Here is a 14,049-nt window from a genome sequence, read left to right as displayed (position 1 = left end):
CATGGAATTTAAAAGGTTAAGGGGTGATGTGATTTCAATATTTAGGAGTATGTGGTATGGATCAAGAGAACCTACGTTAATTGGATGGGAATTGAAGTTGAGAAGCACAAACTAAAAATTAGACCTTTCAAGAATGAAGTTATGGGACAATTTGACACACAATGGTTACTGGAAGTTTCTTAAGTCTCTTAAAGGACATGGAGTGAGGGTAGTTATACGGAATGTGGTCTCAGATCATCCATAATCTCACAGAATGTAATTTTGAGTGCTAAATGATTATTCATGGAACGGTTGCAATGTTGAAAGAGCTCATTCAGCCCTTCAAGACCATACTATCTCTCTGCAGGATCAAGTTAGCTAAGAATCACTCCTCTAACTTTTCTGCATTTTGTTTCATATGCTTATCTAACTTTTTTTGAAAGCCCCAACCAAAATGACCTATATGGCTCTGTCAGGCAGCACATACTAGGCTATAACCACATGCTGGGTAACAAAACATTTCCTGTGAGACCTCTGGTCCTTTTGCCGATCACTTTAAATCCGTGTCATCTAGTTCTTGACTCCCTACCAATGGGAATTATTTTCTCTGTCAACTCTGAATCAATCCTACCAGGAAAGTAAATCTCCTTTTAATCTATTCTTCTCGAAAGAGAACTGCTCCACCTTCCTCAATGTACCCACATTACAGATATCCCTTTCTCTTGTCACAATTCCATTAATCTTTTCTGCACCACCTCAGTTTCATGTCCTTCCACAAGTATCATGCCAAGAATTGAATCCAGTTGAGGCTTAACTAGTGCTTTATGAAGGTTTGTGATGACTTCCTTGCTTTAGTACTCTGCCTCTATTCAAAAAGCTTAGGATCCTGTATGTTTTAAAATCCGCTTATCAAGCTGCCCTACTCCCTTCAACCATTTCCCTTCAACACTATTCCTTCACCCATTTAGATCTGCAGCCTTTAGATGATAGACTCTATTCTCTTACTTCCTATCATTTCGGACTTCTGTGCTTCACATTTCATCTGTGTCTGACCATTTAACCACCCCATCTGGGTCCTCTTACAGCTGAACACTATTCTCCTCGGTTCACTCTACTACAAAGTCTTGTGTCACCTGCAAATTATGAAATTATGAAAATCAAGCGGTTCATAAATATGTGGAAAAGGAATAATCTAGTTTCAACTTCTGGTGAACACTATGCTATACACCCACCAATCTGAAAATAATCTTTCAACAGTGCTCTTGGTGAAGTACCAAGCTATTTTAACTTCTGAAAAGTCACACATAAAACAGCCCTCTAGCCTTCACTTTTAAAACAGCCCCCAACTTCTGAACTTTCTGCCATGTATCCAATGTAATGACACTGGCCAACTACCAGCTGCAGAGGCATGAACCCTTGGCCGACAACACCATGACCAATGTCTGACCGGGGCCAGCTCCCTTCAAATTATTGTTCTTGGACCTTCTGACTGGCTGTACCTCCAGGGAACACGGGGGGGAGAGGGGGGGAACTACTTCCTGAAGACTTTGACTCATGGATACCTGCTTGCCATGCCATGTGTGTGCCACATAAAGTGCCAGCACATAGAGTAGATGACAGATGGACATAGCACACTCTGCTGTACAGCAATTTGTTCACCTAAGGGATGCTCGGTTGTGTTAATTAGCAAGGTAAGGCAGGGATGGTCTGAGTGTGTAGATACCTTTTAAATGTGCAAGAGAAATTGAACAGTCCTGATGTGCAGCTGAATCCAGTCTGCAAGATATGCCGAGTGTCCCTGAGGCAGCCTTTCAATGTTAGTTGCTCGTATCTCCTGTAATGCAAGTCTGTGCTCCCAGAGCGCGCTGCCAGTGCACAGCACAAGTGCCAGGATATTCACTGAGGCAGATTCCGAATACCAATGTGTGTGGAGGTGGGGTATGTGTGCTTGGAAGATGTCATGCAGTTTGGTCACAGGCTTTATGGATATCATTCAGCACAAGCAGCGTGCAGATTCTGCCCAAGTACATGCCCTGGTTTCCTTGTCACACTTTCCCATCGCCTGGCATATTTGGCAACGTTGGTAAGGTGGGAAGCTGACAATTAATGAGGTAACTTGTGACACTAACAAAATCAGAAATTGCTGGAAAAACCTCAGCAGGTTACACAGTATTTGTAGAGACAAAGCAGAGTTAATGCTCCAGGTCTGTGACCCTTCTTGATAGCAGCTAGGAAAGGGCGGTGTTTATGTGTATGACAGGGATGGGGCGCAAAGGGTAGGGGAAGAAGTGAGAAGATAGGTGGAGATGGAGCCCAGAGACAGACAGAAAGACTGACAGATAGGGAGACAAAGGGATGGATGATAGTAAGGCAGGGAGAGTGAAAACCTAATAATAGGGGCAATGAGTGGGTGAGATCAGTTAGCTGTGCTGAAAGCAGTCCATGTTGGGTCAATGCCCAAGGTGTGCACCGAGCAGATCCAGCATTTCCTTTGTCGTTTGGGAACCCTGGAACCTTCAGGGGTCAATGTTGAGTTCAATAATTTTACAGCCTGAACACCTTCTTCCATGTCCCCCACCCCCGCAACACAGGCCCTGTCATGACATGCCAACCTATCTTCACCCACTTATGGTCCCCATTTTCACTGTTTCTTTCTCTCTAGTTTACCATCATCCATCCCTCCGTGTGCCTCACTATCTCTGTGAGTTCAATCATCCCACCCACCCCTCCAGCCCCATCTTCAGCATATATACCATCTTTTCCATGCTACTATCAGCTCTGAAGCAGGTTCACTGGACATGAAATTTTAACTCTGCTTTATCTCCCCAGATGCTGTCAGACTTGCTGAGTTTCTCCAGCAATTTTTAGTTTTCTTTCAAATTTCCTAGAGTCCCTACAGTGTGGAAACAGGCCATTAAGCCCAACAAGTCCACACCGCCCCTCTGAAGAGCATCCTACACAGGCCCTTTCCCATACCCCTGCATTCCCATGTCTAACCCACCAGCCTAAACCTGGACACTATGGGCAATTTAGCATGGCCAGTCCACCTACTCTGCACATCTTTGGTCTGTGGGAGGAAACCGGACCAAACCCAAGCAGACACATGGAGAATGTGCAAACTCCACACAGACAGTTGTGCAAGGGTGGAATTAAACCTGGATCCCTGGAATTGTGAGGCAGTAGTGCTAACCCTCGCACTGAGCCACTGTTCCGCCGGTAATTGTTTCAAATTATAAGCATCCCTGTCGCTGCCTGCAAAGGAATAGCATTTAGGTTTGTCAATCTTTTCCTTTTTATGTATGGATTTTATGGGTTTTTTTTGCTATTCTACAGTTATATTCTACTCTCTGTTTCTTTACAATTGCTTGGCGCTCCATTGCTGAGTTTTAAAACTCTCCCAATCCTCAGGTTTACAGTATTTTGGGTAAATTTGTAACGTCCCTTCTTTCATCTGTTATTATCTTTAGCTTCACCTGTTACCCAAGGATTTCTTGCTTTTCCTGCAGGGATTTTTGCCTTGAAAACAAGCATTTATTCTTGCAATACTAGCCATTGCGTTTCCATCATCAAATCTTTATATCTGTTTTTCCAACCACCTACAGCTAGCTTCCTCCTCACACTTTGTTAAGTAGCCTAGTTTAACTTGAAATCCAGTTTCAGATTGAACTACAACGTTTTCAAACGTAGTGGCAAATTCTATCATAGTACAATCACTATTCTTTAAAGTTTCTTTTACAACAAAATGAGTAATGACTCATTTGCTATTGCCTAAAAGTAGATCTAAAATTGACTGAGCACACTCCTGGAATTCTTCCTTCACATTGGAGCTATGAAATTTATCCAGTCCATCTGCAAATTGAAGTTATCCCATGATTACTGCATTCCCTGCTACATGAACCTCTAATTTCCCAATAACTGGCTTTCTTTGTATTCAACCTGAATTCCCTTCTAGGTTCCTATTCTGTGACAAAGTGATTTGAGAAAGACTAGTTTAACACAACTTCAAATCAGACCGCAAGGATATTTATATCAGTCCTGTGAAGATGTCCCATCTCCTAGTGCAGGTCAGTCCTTCCCAACAACTGGTCCAAATGCCCCAGACATCTAAAACAATCCTTGCTGTAACATTTCTCCAGCCAGCCATGCATATGCTCAATTTTCCTGTTTCAACACTCGGGAGTGTGTGGTACCAAGATTACTACTTTGAAAGGTTCTGCTTTTCAGTCTCTTGTCCAGCTCCTTCATCCCTGTTTCCATTTATGTCATTGGTGTCAATGTGGAACGCACAGAGGGTTGTTCATATGTGGAAAGAAATGCGAGAGGAAATGGTAGATGTAGGTACAGTTTCAACCTTTAAAAGACATTTGGATAAGTACACGACTAGGAAAGGTTTATAGGATATGGGCCAAACACAGGCAGATGGGACTAGTTTAGTTTGGGAAACTTAGTCAGCATTGGCAAGTTGGACCGAAGGGTCTGCTTCCGTGCTTTTTAGTTCATGACAATCTCTGTCTCTTCACTTTCCACTAAAAGAACGTGTTGCAGCAATTCCCAATCCTGACAATTCTGTTATGTCATTCCATAATCAAGTGTTTCTCAATGTGTGCATTTTTACTTCGTAGGTTTCACCCTAGAATTCTCAAAAGCCGCTTTTTAATTCTCAAAGTTTGTTCGGTTTAATCTACACTAAAAACCAATATTGGTCATAGCTCCTTATTCTATGCTCTGCTATTCATCCTAATCTCGGCATTTTCTAACTTTATTGTGCAAATAAGTTGCTTGTTTTAACGTTCCAAATCCTTCAGAGATTGAGATTAAGCAGTATCAATTTGAGAGTGGGACCAAAGCAGGAGGTCATATGTAACCTGCTGACAATACCATAGCCAGATCATTGTTAGTGTGTCATTGCACTCTGTCCAACTAAAACATGGCAAGGTGCAGATACTGAATTGAACAGAAAATTGTCCAGTTATGGCAACTTTCATCGCACCACTGAACGAGTGATTTATGCAGAGGAAGTTGAATATTTACATAATTTTGAATTTTAGACCTACACTTAATAAACATCATACAATTAAATACCACAATAGATTTACAGTACTCCCACTATATCTCCGATGTTGCTAACTTGAAACAGAATTTATTTTCCTTTCCTGTCCTCCTGGATTAAAGAATCCTTGCAAGGTTACAGTTCCACTGTAGAAACTAATCCTGGATAACTCACACACGTCACCCTTCTTCATGAATATGCTAAGACAGTTTTGGTGATGCATTATTTCCTTGCATCTCATATTGTTCTCGATCCAATGTTCATGTAAATAGATAGTTCAGCAGAATAAAATCAGAAATAGAAATTCTGGTCGATTTTCTCCTCCTCAACCCAGTGTACCGTATCCTAGTGGCCATGATGCTTCCCTGCTGAGATCAGCAGAATTTTACCAGGCCTCTGGAAACAGGTTGGGAGGGAGGCTGATTCATAAAATACCAACAAAACATGTTGCAAATGATGCCCAACACCTTCCGGCAGCCATAGGCTTGACACAGAAGCCAGATCACTGGCACTGTCACATTAATCCAAGTACATGGCCTGACATCCTGACTGGTATCAGCACCAGCCTCAGTGACAAGGGGAATCTGTCAGGTCAAGTTTGACTCACAGAGTTGTACAACATGGAAACAGACCCTTCGGTCCAATTCATCCATGCCAATCAGATATCCTAAATAAATCTACTCCCATTTGCCAACAATTGGCCCATATCCCTCTAAACCATCCCTATTCATAAACCCATCCAGGTGCCTTTTGAATGTTTTAATTGTACCAGCCTCCACGACTTCCTCTGGCAGCTCATTCCATACACGCACCACCTTCTGCATGAAAATGTTGCCCCTTAGTTCCATCATCAAATCCTATATATCTGTTTTTCCAACCCAATACAGCCAGGTTCCTCCTCATATTTTAGTAGCCTAGTTTAACTTGAAATTCAGTTTCAGATTGAACCACATTGTTTTCAAACATAGTGGAAAATTCTGTCATAGTACAATAACTATTTTTTAAGGTTCTTTTACAAAAAAATTATTAATGACTCATTTGCCATTGCATAAAAGTTGATCTAAAAGTGACACTGTGTGCTTGGTTCCTCATTATATTACTCTAGCAAACCATTTTAAATCTTTCCCTTCTCAGCGTAAACCTACGCCCTCTAGTTTTGGACTCCCCCACCCGAGGGAAAAGATCTTGTCTATTTACCCCATCCATGCCCCTCATGATTTTAAAAACCTCCAATATTCTGATTTCTCTTCGTAGATGTTGCCAGGCCGGCTGAGTTTTTTCCAGCGACTTCTGTTTTTGTTCCTGATTGAAAGTGTCTGCAGTTCTTTTGGTTTTTATTTCATGAATAAAAGCATGTCTGATCAGGTTCCTGAGAAAACAAACTCTAGCATGTCTCAACTGGGAACAATCTTCCTTATCTGGACAATATAGGAACCTCTCCCAGTAAAACCACCCCCATTATCCCTTTCTCTATCCACCTACTTTCTGTGCAGGATTTCCTTAATTCCTGTGAAGAGCTGCTCACTGATTTTTATGGCTTTATAGCTTCACCCTGGAGCATTAAACCATTTGGCAATGAGGAAAGTTCCCTCTGACAAAATTCTCTTTCAAACTGCTGACAATGTGGCATGGTGATTTCAAAATTAGTTTTCTTTGCAATATTTAAGGCATTGGGAAAGTCCAGAGGGAATATTTTTTTTTGTTAAAGAGCCTTCTTTTTTAAAGGTGTTAACAAAAAACGACTTGCTGAATTTGAGATCCAACAACTACTCAGGTTCAAAATGTAAAGTCACCATGTCTTGCTGCACCACTGGGCTGCTCTCTATTTGTTTGGGGGGTGGTGGGGACAGTGCTGTTTAGCTTAACCCAAAGGTCATCACTTGTTAGAATTGGGGAGAGGCAGAGAAGGAGAATCCTTTATGGCAACCACAGTTGGTGCAGGAGTTACTCTACACTACAAACCATCCATCCAACCAGCTGAGCTAAACCAATCCACAATCAGCGATGATTCTTCGATCAGAACACAGCTATGATCCTGTTGTTTTCCATTGAGCATCCACAGGAATAAATGGGACACCAACCATCAATAATGTCAACAAAGCAGTTTGAATAGAAATGGAACAAAGCTAGCTTATATTTTAGCTTTCTGAAGAAGGGTTCAGATCTGAAATGTCAGGTTTTCCTGCTCCTCTGATGTTGCTTGGCCTGCTGAGTTCATCCATCTCTACACCTTGCTATCTTATATTTTAGCTTATATTTTTACAAGAATATCAAACAAATTTCTGAGGCTGTTGTTTTACTCTACAGAAGTGTGTAGGCTACTGAGGGAAAATCTCATTCTGGGCTCTACTCTTCCTCTTTAAACTAAATGTATGGTTAGAGTTTCACCTCACAAAATACATTGCAACCGAATGTAAATAATAACTAAATCCAAGCGTTTGTTAAGCTACAGAATAGATCAATGTTTTACATTAAAAGAATATATTAAGAACGATATGCAACTATTTGTTAAGCACTGAATTGTTCATAAAAGCATAGAACTACAGAAAAGCAACATGTGTTTTGCCATCTAAAATGTGTATTTACAGAACAGTTAAGTCATTTTTCAAATTTGTATTAATCATCCTATAAGATTTTTGGAATAATAAGAGGAACGATAAAACTCAGATAGAAAGGACAACAGAATGCATCATAAATGACACCTTGATAATAAAATGTGAGGCTGGATGAACACAGCAGGCCCAGCAGCATCTCAGGAGCACAAAAGCTGACGTTTCGGGCCTAGACCCTTATTCTAGGCCCGAAACGTCAGCTTTTGTGCTCCTGAGATGCTGCTTGGCCTGCTGTGTTCATCCAGCCTCACATTTTATTATCTTGGCTTCTCCAGCGTCTGCAATTCCCATTACCACTTATATATGACACCTTGTTTGCTTTCCACCCCAGTAAATATGCAAAAGTAGAACTTGCCTATACTCTTGCCTTCTGGGCTGAGTCTGAGAATCTTATTTTTTATCTGCAGTCTTTGTGGATTTGCTTGATACCCAGTTGGTGGTAACCCTCAGCCATTTCATGTTCTTCTTACCTGATTCTGAGAAATTGTCTAAAGACCCATCTGCTGACGTTGTGGTGATATTACTGTTGCTCATTGGTTCTGTTTTCACTGAAAACAAAGTAAAAGGAAGCTCTGTCAACCGGTTGATGAGCACACCTTTATTCACAGAAAAATAAAATTACATCTGATATCAATTTAACTAAATGAGTATTAAACAGACAGAAGGTGTTTTAAAAACCGAAAGAACTGCCGATGCTGTAAAAATTGGAAACCAAAACAGAAATTGCTGGAAAAGCTCAGCAGGTCTGGCAGCATCTGTGGAGACAAATCAGAGTGAACATTTCGGATTGAGTGACATTTCTTCATAACTGAGTTCTAAACCAAAACATTAACTCTGATTTCTCTCCACAGACCCTGCCAGACCTGTTGAGCTTTTCCAGCAATTTCTCTTTTTATTTGAGACCAAAGTATTTCTCCACTTACAAACACTGAGATGACAGGTTGTACATTCAGTCATATTTCTCAAATATAATGTTTAAAGTATTTGTAGGGGAATTAGAGACCATTAGCAGAAAGTGTTAACTCCAAAAGGTGAAGTAAATAGATTCCTTTAGCTTATGTTTCCCATTTATTTCAAACAGGTATGTCATAATTTATTCTCACATTTAGTTTTTTTTTAGCATTTTTCTTTGATTTGAGAAATTTGTTTTGTTTTATACGGTCCTTCAGGGCTCACTTTTTATGAAAATAATTTCAGTACACTAACCTACAATAGACCGGCAACACTTTTAATTTAAAAACCATATAATAATTCTTCCGATAACTCAGGCTTGTATTTACATCCAAATGAAGACCTGATTCCAGAAGTCCTACCATGGTGTTACCCTATTGGTGGAGAGCGAGATAAGGGGTAGAGGGTATGATAGGCATTTGAGGCCAGGTTGTATTTTGCAAATTTGTAATTCTCAGAGGCAACTGCATGCATTGAAGTGCAACAGCCCTTAAAAAGATCAGATTTTATTTCTGAACAAAATCTAACTTCTAAACTCTGGATCTTACAGGAAGAGGCCTAAAGCTGCTGGAAGCTTTTGGAAAGTTAAGGAACCATTTTGAATAGATCCAGGGACATCTTTGAGAGATTGCGATATTTAGGACGGCTGAAGTGCCTTTTGGGATTGGTTAAAATTAGTCATGTGCATACGAACTGCATTAACTCATTGGAAACATCAGGTTGATTGGAGCCGTCAAAATGTCAAGGGACCTGTCAATTTGTCAATGCATTAAAATGCTACAGTCTAAATAAAACCTTTGCTATTTCATTCTGTCTGTAGATGTAAGTCTGAGGACTATTATTATAGGATTTATGGTATTACTTATGAATGATTTATTAAAATATCATGTCACAGTGGAGGCTTGTCAGTTCACAGTTTAACTGACAGCTCCAGATAGCTGTAAAGGCTTGGAACTGGGGCTAAGATTACAAATCAAGGTTTTATTAAGCACTTGAACAAAATATGTATCTGTGGGTAGGATTGTCACACTGGGCTGGTAGACAGTAACAACGGGGGAGACAGTAACGCCAGGAGGCAGTAACGCTGGGGCTGGGAATTCAGGACATCACCAAAAGAAAAGGAACAAAAAACATAAAAGAGAAAAGAGATATAAAGAAAGAAACACATGGTCCAGACAAGCTCTGGCTGAGGTGTTCCACTCTACCGCCATCTTGGAGTATCGGTGGGCTATCGCTTAACTTCCTGGTCCATCTAGCAGTACATCAGTTGCTATTTTATCACGGATTTATTGCTGGGCATCTGTCAAGCCTTTTCAAGTCTGGTGGTAGGTGTGAAACTTATGAAATTCCAACAGGATTAGAGCAGGCGGATGCAGGAAGGATGTTGCCAATAGTGGGGGAGTCCAGAACCAGGGGCCACAATCTACGAGTAAGGGGTAAGTCTTAAGGGCAAAGATAAGGAGTAGTTTCTTCACCCAGAGAGAGCTGAGCCTGTGGAATTAATTAACACGGAATACTGCTGAGACCAAAGTAATGAAAACTGCTGAGGCCAAGATGTACATGCAGTCCTTAGGACAAAAGGGTTTGAAAGGTGCTGGGAAAAAGCAAGATTAGGGGACTGAGTCAGATGATCATATCGAATGGCGGAGCAGGTTAGGAGGGCCGAATGACCTACTCTTGCTCCTATTTTCTATGTTTAGAGCCTTTTAAGGTACAAAAGGTTCAATGATTCACCTGGTATTCTGCCTGCCGCTTTATGAGTTAATTTGACTTCATTTCTAGTCACTCACCTTGGACATACCAAATGGTATTGATGGGCCAAGACTTGTCCCATGTTGAGGGCCACACCTAAGTGGAAGGAATTTTTAACCCACTCTACCAACACATGTCCCACGTTCTGCGGTTTATTCCATCTAAAGCAAGTAGCTGTGACAGCATTATAATTGGCATTAGCTGAGATTCTACTTATAACACCACACACGTCTCCATATCAGGTGAAGATGAAATAGATTTGTCAGATCAAGCTGTTGACGGTGGCTGATACAGTCTCTAGGCTCACAAAGAAGGAACTGAAGAAATGCTAGAAAATATGGATCTTTGGCCCAGCATCAGTCATCAATGTTTGTCGACTAGTTGATATTCTATCACCAGTAAATTGATGTATTACTTTTTTTTAGTTGCCTTTGCTTTGATGGAACAAAACTAACTTTGTAGAGTTTACTGCGAGCAATTATAAATAGCACCACTAAGCGGTTTCACAGTTAATGGAACAACCTGTTTTTAACTTGGAACATCTGAAAGCTGCTGCAGTAGAGTTACGCTGAATGTAATTGTATTCGAGTGTAAAACTATCTGCCATTACCAAATAAAAGATTAACTGATTTATTACTTATCGTTGAAATCACAGAAGTATAACTCTGGAAACTAAACAAAAAAAAGTACAAACTTATTCATTTTTGTAATTCCAAATATAACTGCAATCTGGCATCTAACTCACTTTTGAGCATGTGAAAAGATTTCTTAAAATCAACAATGTGCTGTTAACAATAATCTTCCAGCATAAACTGTGTTCCCTTTCTCCGACATTATAGAAACCCTGCAGTGTAGGAACATACCATTCAGCCCGTCAAGTCCACACTGACCAGCCAAACAGCAAACCACCAGACCCATCTTATCCCTGTAACCCTGCATCTCCCATGGCTAGCCCACTTGGCCTTCACATCTCTGGACGCTATGGGGCAATTTAGCATGGCCAATCCATCTAACCGGCTGGTTTAGGGATGCAGTAGCGGGAGGGGAGATTTTGAAGCTAGTGAAATCCACATTCATACCATTGGGCTGCAGGATTCCCAAGTGGCAAGACAAGGAGCGGGTGGGAAGGAGGGTGAGACAGGAACCGCGACTTCAGCCCTGCTGCCTTCTCTCAAAGAGGCACCGAAGGAGAAACTATGCACACACACACACACACACACACACACACACACACAGACACACAGACACACACACACACACACACACACACACACACACAGACACACACACACACACAGTCCTCAGGAATCTTCGCTTGGCGCACTGCATACTTCCTGGACACCTTCGTCTGCACCCAGCCTATCATCCCCAATCCTGCGGGTGCTGCAGCTGGGAAGTGTGAGCCTGTACCTGGGCATGACTATTGCAGCAGATCTGGGCCCCTTAGCCAAAACAACACAGGGCTCATCCACACAAACCTTCCAAACCAACAGGCTCTGATACAAGATACCTCCCTCCAGCTCAGCTACAGAGACAAGGGGTGTATCTAGCTGTTGTGAGAGGGCAAGGACAAGGGCAAGGATAGTTGGCATAGGTGACAATATACCATAGGAGAATTACACATCCATCACTATCAATCCTTAACTTTCAGTTTAGTTATGGAATCAGGTTAACTGGTGACCAAGTCATGGTGAAGCAATCTCTTTATTCATCGCAAAATGAACAGTGTCAAGGCATTGCTTACCCCTGGACAGCTATAGATTTCAGACAGTCCTTGCATTCATCACTGCAACCAAGACGTGACGTGATTACAAATTAATGAAAATGATTTGTGATGGTCTTTACTTCCACTCACATTCCAGAGTTGCAGTCACATTGTGTGTGTGAGTAAATCCTGATTCATAACTGCGTACTTCTCCAGAGTTAAAGATTAACTTTGGGCCTTACAAGGGAGTGCACATTTATTTAAGATTGGGCAATGTCCACAAACATCCAAATTGGGTTTCATAACTGGCTGGAAAGAGGTGTGTAGAACTGATTTTGTAACTTGAGATGTGATAGTGAAGGCTACTAAGGCACGACATGCTCATTTAGCAGTCTGTGTGAAACTGCAGATGCTGAAGGCTGTACGATGAACAGTGTCTATGTTAGAATTCTACAGGCTGACAATGGCCATGACCCAACTCATTGTGAACTTCTTCAACAATTGATCCTAAAGGAAGACTCAAAAACTAATTTTACTGCCAGGTGATGTCAGAACCCTGCCTGAAAGAGAGCTTAGTTTTTCCCCCAGTCCCAGTGAAACAGATAAAGCTGTCACTCTTGAGTGCGGGAGTAACAGGTGCTAGAAGCACTCAAACAGTTGATAACAGTAACTTTTATTGCGCAACAGGAAAAGTGAAGAAAGATACATTAGAACAGCTGCATTTACTCTTATGTGTAAACAGGGTCTGCTGGACCTTGCAACAACAGAAAAATATGTTCACCATGCTCCAATCTCTCAGAATAGGCCAGCTGTCAATTCAGTACTGTTTCGTTTGTTGTGCTTGATGCTGTAGCACTGTGTCATGGTGACAGTGATATCCTTCGCCTTCAAAAGTCCTCAGCTTCCTCCTTAAAAGGCGACTGTTCTCCCAGCTCCTCAGTGTCTGTACCATTCCCTCTTTACCTGCTCCAGTAATGCAGTGTACAGCCAGCCCAGGCTATGGAGCACAGCCTGTCTGAAATCCATTCCAAGGCTCTTCAAGGCTGATCTAAACATCGGAACCTCTGTTTGAGCAACCCTATTACACTCCCATAATGGCTTTGGTGGGACAGTGGACTACACTGTACCTGTATTCTGCCTCAGTCGGAGGGGGCTGGTCACTTAAGGGGAGCCATCAGCCATGGTTGGGGAGGCTAGCTCTTGTTTACAAGCAGCCATTTGGCCGTTTGAATGAGACAGGAACTTGCGTGTTATCGAGAATATCAACATCATGGTAACCTCCCGCATATCTGGCACAGACCTCTATGACACAGGAGTGATGAGGTAGACATTGATCGCGTGGAACCCTTTCCTGTTAATACAACCACATTATCATTCGGTGCTCTCAATACAGCGTGTGCAGTAGTGCCCTGCCTCTGCGTGACGGCAGCAACATTGTAAAATCCCGGGCTATGGCACCAACCTCACCTAGGGGAAAAGGGATGAAGCAGTACGAACTTACACAAATCAGTCCTGTGGGATGAGGACCTGGGGATTCTACACAGACCCCCCGTGGATGTCTGGAATATGCCAGGCACTCTAAAGTGAAGCCAAGTTGTCACCTTGCCAACCAGTGCGATGGGGTGGCTAACCACTTCCTCAGAGCACAGAAGACACAGTCATGTTGTGGTGCCCGGGGTTGGCATCAGTTGTGCCTACACAAGCTTCTGTCACCTGGACGAACTGATAGTGAGGCAAGCCCACTGTTGAATATTGAAACCTCTTGTGGAGGAGGGGGGGCATTAGCCTTGGGGTGGGGGTGGGGGGACCAGGGCAGCCTCCTTCATGAACAGGCTCTTCAGCATCTGCTGACTCTGTTGTCATCCCTGGGTTCGCGAGCACCTTTCAATCTCAATTCCTCCTCACTGTCTTCATACACTGTGACAGCCATGATGGCACCTGCCATTGCTGGATCCATTCAGGATGTGTACAATGAACCAATGTGAGGAATATTAGAAACA

General features: G+C 42.1%; 1 protein-coding gene across 9 annotated transcripts in view; it reads right to left on the bottom strand.

The window, feature by feature from the left end:
- The window catches only part of eya1 (EYA transcriptional coactivator and phosphatase 1), a 192,572-nt gene that overhangs the window by 142,911 nt on the left and 35,612 nt on the right, over positions 1-14,049 (bottom strand). For all 9 annotated transcript variants that reach the window (XM_059645872.1, XM_059645871.1, XM_059645869.1 and 6 more), the window contains one exon: positions 8,112-8,189. In XM_059645872.1, coding sequence (XP_059501855.1) covers positions 8,112-8,189 — 78 coding nt within the window. The remainder of the gene's footprint in view (positions 1-8,111; positions 8,190-14,049) is intronic.

Source organism: Stegostoma tigrinum, chromosome 5 (genome assembly GCF_030684315.1).
Source record: "Stegostoma tigrinum isolate sSteTig4 chromosome 5, sSteTig4.hap1, whole genome shotgun sequence".
Taxonomy (NCBI): Eukaryota; Metazoa; Chordata; class Chondrichthyes; order Orectolobiformes; family Stegostomatidae; genus Stegostoma; species Stegostoma tigrinum.
This window is presented reverse-complemented; position numbering and strand designations above follow the sequence as displayed.